We start from the raw sequence: 12,629 nt of genomic DNA on the forward strand, positions 1-12,629 counted from the left end.
ATTAAGATACAGTATAGAGTAATAGAGGTAAAAAAATTATCCTTGATTCGATTGATTTTACTTTCATGGTTCTTAGCATTGTTTCAACAGTAATATCCTAGCTGTAATATCCGACTTCTACAGTTTTTATAGACTTTTATAGTATTAACTGTTCATACCATAATTAGAGCGCAAATTGACGCTAAGCGATTTCCAATCATAATACGCGTAAATTATTGCCTACTGCTTCGTAGCTATTAAATTATAATAGAAAGTAAATGGGATCAACAGTAATATCCGACTCCTGCAATTTTATTGAGTTTCATTCAAGATTGGAACAGAGCAGTAGGCAATGTGCCTTTGTGATACAGCTGTTACTGTTTTGATATCTTGTTTATAACTAGATAGAAAAGTGACTACTTAATTAGTTAGCTTTAGACAACCAATTTTCATTTATTGTACTATAGTACAGTAGTTGGCGCTTGCTGAAGCCTACAAATCTTGCAGATTAGTACAAATACGGTACGCCTAGAGACCGTACCGCCGTAAATGTCACAGCTATAGCCATTTTTACTATACCGTAGTTAAGTTCAATAAGAGAATTTCTCTTATTAAATAAATATACTGTACAATACTGTACTGTACAGTACATACAGTATACAGTAAGGGTTAAGTGATGCTGTGTTTTGACTGATGCAAGAATAGGACAAGTCATATGCTCGATGGGAAGCGACAGTGATAATCTACAGATTTAAAAGGGACAAGTACAGTACTGTACAGTACAGTGTACAGTATGTAGTGTTACTACTAACTACAGTACAGTACTACAGTAAGTACTAGCGTCGGGTGCTCTTTCCGTAAAAGCGTGTTAAGTGTGGAGCTAAAACAAAGGTGCATCATGTGCACTGTAGTCATATTACAGTGCTCTGTATACAGTATTAACGAGTGGGGGGGGGGGTTCTATACACAGATCTAATAACTGTGTATCTACTTATAGTACAGCACTGTGTACTGTAGAACAGAGAAAAAAACCTCTACAGTACAGTACAGTACAGTATGCATCTACAGTACACACTGTACAGTGTACAGTACAGTACAGTACTGTACTGACAGTGAATACTGTACTGTACTGAGAAAGAAGGCGGAATGCAATAACAGGCTTTTTTGAAAATTTCAGTGTACTGTACTGTACTGTACTGTACTGTACATGTACGGTGGTAATCAGTTTTTACGGTTAAACTAAGTGTCATAAAAACGGGAAAACTACTGATGTACTGGACTTTACCACTAGCGCGTCGGCCTATTTCTGTTCTTTCATTGTAGTAGTTTAATTGCGATTCTACTAATAATAACTAATAGATCCCCTTGTTACTTGTTAGTATAAATTTTTCGAACATGGATTTTCCGCATGCGAAGTCGGCTGAAGAATTATTTAAGTATTTTAAAGTATCAGAAGAGCAAGGATTAAATAACGCAGAAGTAGAGAAGCAGCGGGAACAATACGGACTTAACGGTAACGAAAAGAAAAATCTCTTTTGCATATGAAAAGATTAAAGCTAACTTTACGTATTCGTTTTGTAATTCCTTTCTTTCCCTTCCGATTTTAATTTATATTACTAAATAATGATGATATCCAGACTTTTTTATGTGATATGAGTTACGATGATTATATCACTTACATGCACTACCATCTGAATTACATGTTATACAGTACATACTACATATACAGTACAGTACTATGTATTCATGATATTTTCACTAACACAAAATTAATTTTTTTCTAAACGGTTTCCTTACGAATAACAGAACTGCCGGCTGAGGAAGGTAAGGCTTTTTGTCTTTTTACCTTAAAATAATTTTATGTGTTCCTATACTATTGCAATTTGTACGGAAGTGGGATAGAAATTTACACTAATACGTGTTCGATTTCTTTACTTTTTCACGTTTAATACTGTCTAAGGTATCAATTATAACTACCATGCTGCTGTTCTATGCGATCTGTTTTTTAAAGCTTTTTTGAGTTGGAATTATCATTGTGCTTACTGTACATAGGGAAATCATTATGGAAGTTAATACTAGAACAATTCGATGATTTGCTAATCAAAATTCTCCTGCTAGCTGCTGTTATATCATTTGTAAGTCTTTACAGACAGTTCAATACAACTAGAAGAAGCATTTATTAGTTATACCTTATTCGAATCCGAAAGCCTGGCATTTAATTCTGTATGATACTTGTAATCCATTCTTACGTTAAATTTAGCTACTGGCGTGGTTTGAAGAAGGTGAAGGTCAAACGACTGCTTTTGTTGAACCATTTGTTATTTTACTCATTTTAATTGCAAACGCTATTGTTGGAATTTGGCAGGTAAGAATCAGTATTATTGTCAACTACCATATCAAGAAATGCTATGGTTATTTTAGCATCGCGATACGGATAGTGTTGCTTTGTTTGATAATATGATTTTACTAGTTAGATTACTTGGTAGTATTATTGTCGTATTAATATTATAGAAAGGATATAAAGTTTAGATTGTGTGTATATATATACGTATACTGTTACGTGCAGTTTATATATTTTATTCGTTATGATCGCAATCCAATGAATAAGATTAAGATAAATTAATATGTGATCAGGAAAGAAACGCTGAGAGCGCTATAGAAGCTTTAAAGGAGTACGAGCCAGAATTAGCTAAAGTTGTTCGTCAAGACAGAGAAGGCGTTCAAAAGATTAAAGCTCGATTTCTTGTTCCTGGCGATATTGTAGAGGTTGCAGGTTGGGTTTATGAGATTTTAGTATTCTTATGAGATTCATCATCTCGATACTAGCAGCCCAAAATAATTTGATCCGTTGAGGGCCTATGTAGGATTTATCACAGTTCTTGCTAGTTGCTATTATTAAGAATGCTACATTCAATTATATAGGATCTTGCGCTCTTCATTGTAACTGATATGTACTGTAATAGGCTATTGTTATATTGATTGAACAAAAGGAGGTCGAAGTCGTAAGCTACTGTTGTTTATTGTATTTGTAGTGATTATTTCGCAGTCAGTGAAGTAGATGTGTGGAGATATTAATTTTTGAGTTAATTTGGAAATACACCAAATTTATCTTAATAAGTGACGCCCACTGAATAAGGCTGTTAATTTCAGTACAGTACAGCACAGCTAGTTAGTTGGATAATTAAGTAGATAAGTTAAAGTACTGCAGTTAGTATCATTATCTTTAAAAGCTAACCGATGAATGGTGTTGTTATATTACCTTATCACAATACACAGCGGGAGTTGTCATAACATACAGCAGAGTTAGTCTGATCGGTTCATCACTTTGCGATGCTTTCATTGATATATATGGACCGTGCGGATTCGTTTTTAGTCAGCGATTTTTTTTCGATGAAATGATGTATTTATTACATAATCCGTGTTTCAAATGAAAGTACTGTGATTATGAATTTTATGGACTGATCTATAGAATTTGGTTAATGGTTCATTACTAGATGATTGCGTTCTCATTTTGTTTGATTAATCATTGATACTGATAATAATCGTTTCCGCTATTATTTGATCAGTTGGTGATAAGGTACCAGCTGACATAAGAATTACTAAGATCAAGTCGACGACCGTAAGGGCAGATCAAGCAATATTGACTGGTAGATAGCTGGCTATTACGAACTTTAATTTACAGTAAATTCGATAAGAATTACATTTAAAGTAATAGCTCTTACATAAGAATAATGTAAAATTACATAGGTGAAAGTGTCAGCGTCTTAAAGCATACGGACGTTATACCTGATGAGGCTGCTGTTAATCAGGATAAAAAGAACATGTTATTTTCCGTACGTCGGTATTTTCTTTACGATAGTACGGCATTAATTCTCGTTAAAATACTTGTCCTTCGTTATTTGTGAGTTAATAATTTTATCAAATTGACTCATATATATATATATATATATACATTTATACGTATAAAGGGTACCAATATTTCCGCTGGAAAAGCTACCGGTATTGTAGTACGAACTGGTCTGGATACAGAAATCGGTAAATTACAGCGTTGTGTTGATTATTTGCAGTCTGTACTTGTTTAATTGATTAAATTACGACCTATGTATCGGTGAGATCTGAAATACGTATAATTTATGTACAAGGCAAAATTCGTACTGAGATGGTAGAAACTGAAACGGAGAGGACACCATTACAACAGAAAATTGATGAGTTTGGACAACAGCTATCGAAGGTTACTTAATAAAAATTGCGGTTCGCTTTGCGTTTTATTTATTTTTGGTTTCGTTATAATCTGTGACGAAAAATAATTCAGAGTCTTGATGCTGATATCATATTTTCCTCGTTTCTGAGATGTAACGTTATCGTACACAACATTAACTATATTTTAAAAGGAATATCTGGTTTATTGACAAAAACTGCTGTGAATTAACACGATAAGCAGAATATGAAGATTATGATATTTCATTTGTTGTAGGTCATTTCTGTTATTTGCATAGCTGTGTGGGCTATTAACATTGGTCATTTTTCTGACCCTATTCATGGTGGATCCTGGTTGAAGGGTGCTATTTACTACTTTAAAATCGCGGTAGCTTTAGCTGTCGCAGCTATTCCAGAGGGTTTGCCAGCCGTAATAACAACTTGTTTAGCGCTAGGTAACCGTTTGATATGAGAACTTTGTGAGGTGATTGGATTGATGGTATACAAATTATTGTAATATTCGTAGGTACTCGCCGTATGGCTAAGAAAAATGCCATCGTGAGAAGTCTTTTTTCAGTGGAAACTTTGGGTTGTACTACAGTTATTTGTTCTGATAAGACAGGAACTCTCACTACGAACATGATGTCAGTTAGTAAGGTAAGCTGGTCTTTAATTCATTAGAATCATGCAGGAACATCAAAATTTCTATATTTATGGGACATACGTTCAATTTTTAGTTTTTCACTGTCGAAAGCATTAAAGGAGATAAGACTAACCTTATCAAATTCTCAGTTGGTGGTTCGACGTATGAGCCGATTGGCGACGTGTAAGATATATTATTATATCAGTTATTATAATGAATATATTGAGTTTCCGCGTTATTCACTTATAGAAAATCGATGAATGGAACAGAAATAAAAGACAGCGACCGAGAGAAATTCAGGGAACTTGCAACGATATGTAGTTTATGCAACGATTCCAGTTTAGATTATAATGAAGTCAGTTACTCTACCTCTATTCAGTCTCATTAATACCTCTTAGTCGTGACTACTTATATAACATTATTACATTTTTCATAGTTTAAGCGTTCTTACGAAAAAATTGGTGAAGCCACAGAAACTGCGCTATTAGTTCTTGTAGAAAAGCTAAATGTATATGAAACCACTAAGGATGGTTTTTCTAAAGCACAATTGGCTAGTGTTTGCAACAACGTTATAAAATCTCAATTTAGGAAGGTCTGGACTCTTCTATTATAATCTGAATAATATGAATTGCGCTAATAATCATTTTTAATTGGTAAGGAGTTTACTATGGAGTTCTCAAGGGATCGTAAATCTATGAGTGCATACTGCACTTCCATCGACGGAGAAAGTAAAGCAAAATTCGCAACCGGTCAAAAGATGTTTGTTAAGGTATACAGTAATCGTGTTTATTTAAAGTTTTATGTAGTCGGTGATGCTAAATTTCATGCATGCGTCTAATTATAAACAATTGTTTAAACCGCCCTATAAACAATTAATATTTGCAGGGAGCTCCCGAAAGTATTTTGGACAGATGTACTTATGTACGTCTCGCTGATCAAAGCAAAGTACCCATGACAGATAGCATCAGAGAACAAATTATGACTCAGACAATAGAGTATGGAACAGGTCAGTACGTTAATCAATTATGAACACCTTATCTTGTTTTTATGAAAAATTTTTTCATTTAGGTGCGGACACACTCAGATGTTTAGCGTTGGCGACTGTTGATGATCCTGTGGATCCGAAAGATATGAATTTAGAAGATCCTGCTAATTTTTCAAAATATGAGGTAAGTATATGAGTTTATTGTAGCTCATTGATGGCTGCTTAGCATTGATAATGTGATAATCGACAAAACTTGCTAATATGGAGTAATTGATTGATATTTTAATTTACTAATTAATTGTCTGCATAGAGCAATATGACTTTCGTTGGGGTAGTCGGAATGTTAGATCCGCCTCGAAAGGAAGTATATAATGCAATCCAGCAATGTTATAGAGCCGGTATAAAAGTAATAGTTATTACTGGCGATAACAAAGACACTGCTGAGGCAATTTGTCGAAAGATTGGTGTCTTTGAACCTGATGAAAATACGACAGGTAGTTCAGTTAGTAAAAGAATAATCTGCCATTTACAAATAATGAATTTCTTTATATTACGTTCACTTTTTTGGAAGGATTATCATATTCAGGAAGGGAATATGATCTATTGCCTCCAGAAGAACAGAAACAGGCTGCCCTTCGAGCAAGATTGTTTTCTCGAGTAGAACCGACACATAAAAGTAAAATTGTAGAGTACTTACAAAGTACAGGTCATATCTCTGCGATGACAGGTGATGGAGTCAACGACGCTCCTGCTCTCAAGAAAGCAGAGATTGGTGTTGCTATGGGATCTGGAACTGAAGTTGCTAAAAGCGCTTCTGATATCCACTAACTAAAGTTTCTATACATGATGTTGTTAAAATTACCTATTTAAGATTCTTTTGTCACTGAAATGATGTCAACAGTCTATCCATTCTCTGAAGTTACGCAGTTCTTGGGTCCTGATTTGTCGATGGAATATCAATGTTTAGATTGCGAATTATTAGGTTTTCTAGTAACGTTTTCTTGCATTGATGTTTCATTTGACTACGGATCTAAGAACAGAATAGCTGTATTTGTTATCCTGTTCTACTGTTTTTCTGGGTTGAAAACTCGGCGTCTGATCAGTATTCGCGTTAGTGCTACATGCGATCTATATAAAAACGAGAGCTAGGGTTAATCTTAACTACGCTTACAGATGGTATTGGCGGATGATAATTTTTCATCTATTGTTGCAGCTGTGGAAGAAGGGCGAGCAATTTATAATAATACAAAGCAATTTATTCGGTATTTGATATCTTCGAATATTGGAGAAGTTGTCAGGTTGGTCAACTTACTAAAGTACTTGTTTACATTTTTCACGAATTTTTAATTGTACAAATAATATGATAACTGTACTAAGTAAATCTAGAATGAAACAATGATATCATTTATTGTCAAGTAGTAATAATATGTATTTTATAGTATATTCTTGACTGCTGCGTTGGGAATGCCGGAATCTTTAATTCCTGTTCAATTATTATGGGTAAATTTGGTTACGGATGGATTTCCAGCCACGGCGTTAGGCTTTAATCCGCCTGACAAAGATATCATGGAAAAGAAACCTCGAGATGCAAAGGCGCCTCTCATAAGTGGTTGGCTGTTTTTTAGATATTTAACTATCGGAGGTAAAATGATTATAGTTGTATTTTTAAAGATTATGGATGTCTTTCACTGTATTCCGCCCATATTGGATTCATTGTTATTTTCGACAAATAGTGTATGTCGGTGTGGCAACTGTTGGAGCTGCGGCTTGGTGGTTTATGTACTATGAAGGCGGACCTCAAGTTAGTTGGTATCAAATGGTAAGGCCGATGCAATTTAGGAATAAGAAGATACGTAATTGATAAAGGTTTTAACGGCTTAGCGTTGTTCTATCTACTATTTTAAGACACATCACATGCAATGTAAAAGTGAAACAGAAAATTTCGAAGGAATACATTGCGAAGTGTTTGAAGAAACAAGTGCTAATGCAATGGCCTTATCGGTATTAGTAATTATTGAATTACTGAATTCGCTAAACAGTATTAGCGAAAATCAAAGTTTATTGGTAATGTCACCTTTCAAGAATATATGGCTTATTGGCGCTATTGTAGTATCGCTGGCTTTGCACTTCATAATCTTATATGTGGATATTCTAGCACTTATATTTCAAGTAACTCCTCTAAACACTACGGAATGGATTGCTGTACTAAAATTTTCATTTCCTGTGATAATATTAGATGAAATTTTGAAATATCTATCTCGAATGCAAGGTAATGCTAATTAAGAATCATTGTAAGATTTGCTACTGATGAAGTTTTTGAAGGCTATAAAATTTGATTTTGTACTTTAGAGGGTAACTCAAATCAAAGATCCTTTATGAATGAGAAAAAATTACAGTAACTTATCGATATGATTGTAGGATTGCAGGTTATATTTTACAACACTAAGCAGTATCAGCGAAACTATTTATAAACATCTTTGGTTCCGCTTATAGTTTGTACCAATTTGTGGTCTGAATATTTCCTTGAACATTTTTTATTGTATTCGTCGTAATTGCCATTGCTCTTATTAGTTGATTTCAGATTGTATGTGAAATTCATATCTAATTGCTTATTCTGCTTGTTGAACTGTTAAAAGTATTTGGTGTTGATACTTTGAAACCGCGATTCTGTTCCTTTCTAATATTCTTCGTTATTGAATAATAATTAATGGTCTTTTAGTGTCTCACTGTAACAGTTCGATCAGTACCATTTGCATGTAAAGATCAGCTCTTATTTTGTTTCGTATCTTTGTTAAGATTCAGTATATAGTGTCTAGCCAAATCTGACTCCTCCGGATGTGCATTTAAATACTTATTTTGGTATCACATTATCTATTACTCAGCAAGAGATTTAACCTTTTCTCTTCAGTTACTTAATGTATGGTAAATTATTCGTCGTCTTGCATTGATATAAATGTAAATTTGTAAGAGGTTAGTTGGCTATTTTTTAGTACCACCTGGTATAATCGTGAGTGATATTTTACTTTGTATTTTACTGACAAAGTGGCTTTCTGGGCTACTTGTAACGATACTATCAGCTGTATTACTCTGTTGGATAACTTTAGCAATGTCCATCAGGTGATCGGTGAACGAAAAATTGCGTTTTACGTACTATAGTGGGAGATTATGCAAGAATCTCCGTTTGGTCTCAATAATTCAACTTCTCTATGCTTCGAATCATTTCTAATACATCGGCTAAAGTATATAGAACAGATGAGAATTGCAAGAGATAATACGCGTATGATTGCATACCTATTTGTAGGTGTTTACATCTTTGATTTAATATCATAAGTACGTTAGATTGCCCACACGTATACTACGTTGCGTACGAATTATTACTAGGTTCAGGAAAATATGGAGTTGGTAATATCGAACAGTTTATAGGATATAGGTGAATATTTTAGGTCTATTTTCTTGGATAAACGAAATTTATTAATAAAGTGGTGTCACAGGGTAGTACAATTTACATGTTCATTTTGAAATTCTTCGTTTCGCATGAGTCGATCACGTGCATCTTCGTATGGACAGTAGATTTTCAACTAGGTCAGAGACGTACCATTTGACTTTGTTAGAAAATTTATGAGCATACTGCACGGTATATGTTCATCATAACATCCATAATTTAACGGGTCGCTAAAATAATCGTATCCTTACCGACCCTTTTTACACATAAAGGTAACTTTAGGATTGTTACTTATTGTATTTCCGGCTCATTAACTTACTAAAGACTCTGAGCCAGTTCGATGCAATTGTAAGATGATTTGTTACTGGTTATTAATTAGATTTCTTTCTTTGATCCCAAATCTTTCAAAATACCTTGATTTTATTTTAAGATCTTGTAATTTTTTACTATTAAAAGATATGATAAAAACTTTGATTATCTTAGTAGTAATCTACAACTCTAATTTAGAGATAAAAATGCCGGAAATGGTCGTGTAATGTAATATATGAATGTGATATTCAACTCATACACCGATATTAAGAAATAAAATAGCCAATAAGATACTGTAGCATACAATTGTTGAGCGAAACTTTTGATATATTTGCAAATATGCTGTAAATAAATAATTAAACCACTAATTACAGTATAGTGTAATTGGTAGCCCATATCAAATGTGAAGGGGATATTACCAATCTTCTTCGATGTAGTCTTCTGGTATGAACTTTAAATTGTCGTAAGTTTTGCCGGTTCGGCTTTTGCGTTCAAGAAATGTGGCAATGGTCCCCCTTGGAGGTAGTGCTATGCTCCGTTTCGAATTTGGCTTTTCTATCTTTAGTAGTTCTCGGATATTTTTCGTGATTATCTGCAATATTTAAATCACTCATAGCGTAAGTTTACGGCTTTCAAAAATTAATCAATTTACTAAAACGATCTAAATCATAGTAGATGTTGGAATTAGTAACATTAAAGAATAACATACAATACCTTGATATGATCAAAGTCCGTGATTCCCATTTTTGGTAAGGTTGAGGCATCTACTGCTATTAAATTTCTCCCTTTTATTTCATTCTGCAAGAATGTTTTTCTACGTATGGATAGAGGTTAACTTAAGGATCAAGTAGCAAACAAAAGAACGTTGACATTTTTATTGGTTAATCGATACTAATAGTAGATTGAAAGATTTAACTTTATTACGTAGCTGTTGCTCATCTAAATTTGGTTCCTTAAGCTACGATACCTTTCTTGTTATGGTAAAGGAAAATCGAGTTAAATTTCGCAATGTATATTGCTATAAGCACGATTTTGTTACCGTTTTGCAATTACAGTATCAGGGTTATTACACTTTATTGAAGTATATGGTACAGTAGCAGTATATTTCTATGCAGTTAAGCAATAAATTATTTGATTTAAGTATGGAAAATTAAACATGTAATATTGAGGGGATTAAGCATTTTATATACCTATACTGCTTAAATCCGATATTTTCTATGAAGTCTGCGACTGCTTCCGCTTGCCAATTGATACAGGAAGGTATGCCGTATTCATTTTCTATCCCTGCCATACTGACGAAAATTGAAAGCGAATTTATTCAGGTCTCATCCACAAGAAAGTGCATATTAAGAACTTCAGAATGATCCTTAATTTATTTAATTTGATGAATTTGTTTCATGGTATTTAAAATTACTTGTCGTTTAATTATATACCACATTATTAATTGATTTATCGTCTAATTAATACACTAAATAATAATAATGTATACTGTATAGCATAATGCATTAGCTTCCATAGAAAATATAATAGTATTAGTTAATAATTGTTTTAAATGCGGGATCATCTAGTTTCATATCGATGTATTACGTAATGTACGGTGTACTTCACCGAATTAGCGAGGCAGAAGACTTATGATATTCTCATTGGTAACGATTTGTTGAATTTACAGTAGATAATAAATATATCAATTAATTACTTCGTGATTTACTGGCCGATGACCCCTTCACTTCGTTTACATGGAATATACATACCTTAATCGTTAGTAAGAAATTAGCCCACCACTTACAGATCTACACTACTACATAAATATTAAGGCTTAACCACCAACTTCGGGAACAGTTGACAATGTATCAAGTAAACTAGCAAATGTACTTGTTATTATATTGAATAGTTTAACTAATTAATTTAATTTTAAATGGTGTGCAATAGTAAATTCGCGGAATAAACCATCGACAGGTGTAACACTGAGTGTACTGTACAGTACATGAAATATTTATAATAGCATTATTAAATACCCTAAAAACCCTAACGCGATACAGTATCTTAGTTTCGCTGCTAGGCAACGGCATACAGTAAGTTCAAAATGTCCAAGAGCTTGGACTACTGTACAGTACACTGTACAGTGCACTGTGTACTGTGTACTGTACAGTACAGAGCGTGTTTATTTGTTTTCAGACAGAAAAAGGGGGAAAATATAACTTTAAAGTTTAAACTAATGTAAAAAAATGTACTTTATACCAAGATGTAGCTAGAGAGCTAAATTTTTTTTATAGATGTTGGTAGAATTACGCTATTAGTAATACCCATTACAAAATATCGGTTTAAGGACAAAATCTACTACAGTAATCTGAAAAATTAATAAACACACCGCTACAGTACAATAATGACCTACTGTACTGTATATCATGGACTACTAAAAGAAAACCTAGACCCACACGTCTCGTGGTAGCCGTACTGCATACAGTACATTAGCACGTCTAGATCAGAACCCTTTCTTTGCGTATCTAAAGTTTATACTAACTCAGAGCAATAAAACTTCTCTTTTTCTAAAATAGCTCTACGTATAGTGTAATAAAAGTAAAAAATTATTATTCCATCGACTATACAGTACGATATACATGTATAAACTACAGTACACGCCTTTCTTACGGTGGCGGGTGGCCCAGAACGGCCACAGCAGCAACTGTAAAATGAAGCCCGTAAAATATAAAATATAACGGTACTGGAAAGAAATAGAGTACTGTACTGTACAGTATTACTGTACATAGCGGAGGAGCAGAGGAACAGATACGTACTGTACAGTTAGAGCCGTGCACTGTGGATCATTGGCCCTTCTACTGTACTGTACAGTGTACAGTACAGTAGGTCACCGTAGATATCTACAGTACAGTACTGCATACTGAACTGTAGAATATTTATTTCTGTTACGTGATCTGCATGAGTATCGAAGATGTTACGGAGAGTGAGACAGCGGTTGCACAAACGGGAACTACTGCAGCCTACTAACGTAATTAATTCTGAATGATAACAAGAGTTTGACAGTAGGGTAAAAGCCATCCAGTTAGTTTCAGTTA

General features: G+C 33.9%; 2 protein-coding genes across 2 annotated transcripts; one reads left to right on the forward strand and one right to left on the reverse strand.

Moving 5' to 3' along the window:
- Positions 1-1,374: 1,374 nt before the first annotated feature.
- On the forward strand, positions 1,375-8,087 carry TRIADDRAFT_28963 (uncharacterized protein; the record flags this gene model as incomplete). The annotated part of the gene is made up of 23 exons (XM_002114999.1): positions 1,375-1,492; positions 1,786-1,803; positions 2,032-2,114; positions 2,240-2,344; positions 2,614-2,752; positions 3,546-3,626; positions 3,727-3,812; positions 3,948-4,014; positions 4,122-4,210; positions 4,454-4,631; positions 4,703-4,833; positions 4,914-5,002; positions 5,069-5,174; positions 5,256-5,411; positions 5,478-5,588; positions 5,705-5,825; positions 5,888-5,988; positions 6,115-6,301; positions 6,376-6,602; positions 6,978-7,102; positions 7,244-7,446; positions 7,538-7,623; positions 7,710-8,087. 23 exons carry the CDS (start codon positions 1,375-1,377, stop codon positions 8,085-8,087), a joined length of 2,985 nt encoding a protein of 994 aa, XP_002115035.1.
- A 1,883-nt stretch (positions 8,088-9,970) lies between these two features.
- On the reverse strand, positions 9,971-10,846 carry TRIADDRAFT_59134 (uncharacterized protein; the record flags this gene model as incomplete). The annotated part of the gene is made up of 3 exons (XM_002115162.1): positions 9,971-10,147; positions 10,270-10,369; positions 10,746-10,846. The coding sequence occupies 3 exons, from the start codon at positions 10,844-10,846 to the stop codon at positions 9,971-9,973; spliced, it is 378 nt and encodes a 125-aa protein (XP_002115198.1).
- Positions 10,847-12,629: the final 1,783 nt, after the last annotated feature.

The sequence above is a fragment of the Trichoplax adhaerens genome, genomic scaffold, assembly GCF_000150275.1.
Source record: "Trichoplax adhaerens TRIADscaffold_9 genomic scaffold, whole genome shotgun sequence".
Classification (NCBI taxonomy): Eukaryota; Metazoa; Placozoa; class Uniplacotomia; order Trichoplacea; family Trichoplacidae; genus Trichoplax; species Trichoplax adhaerens.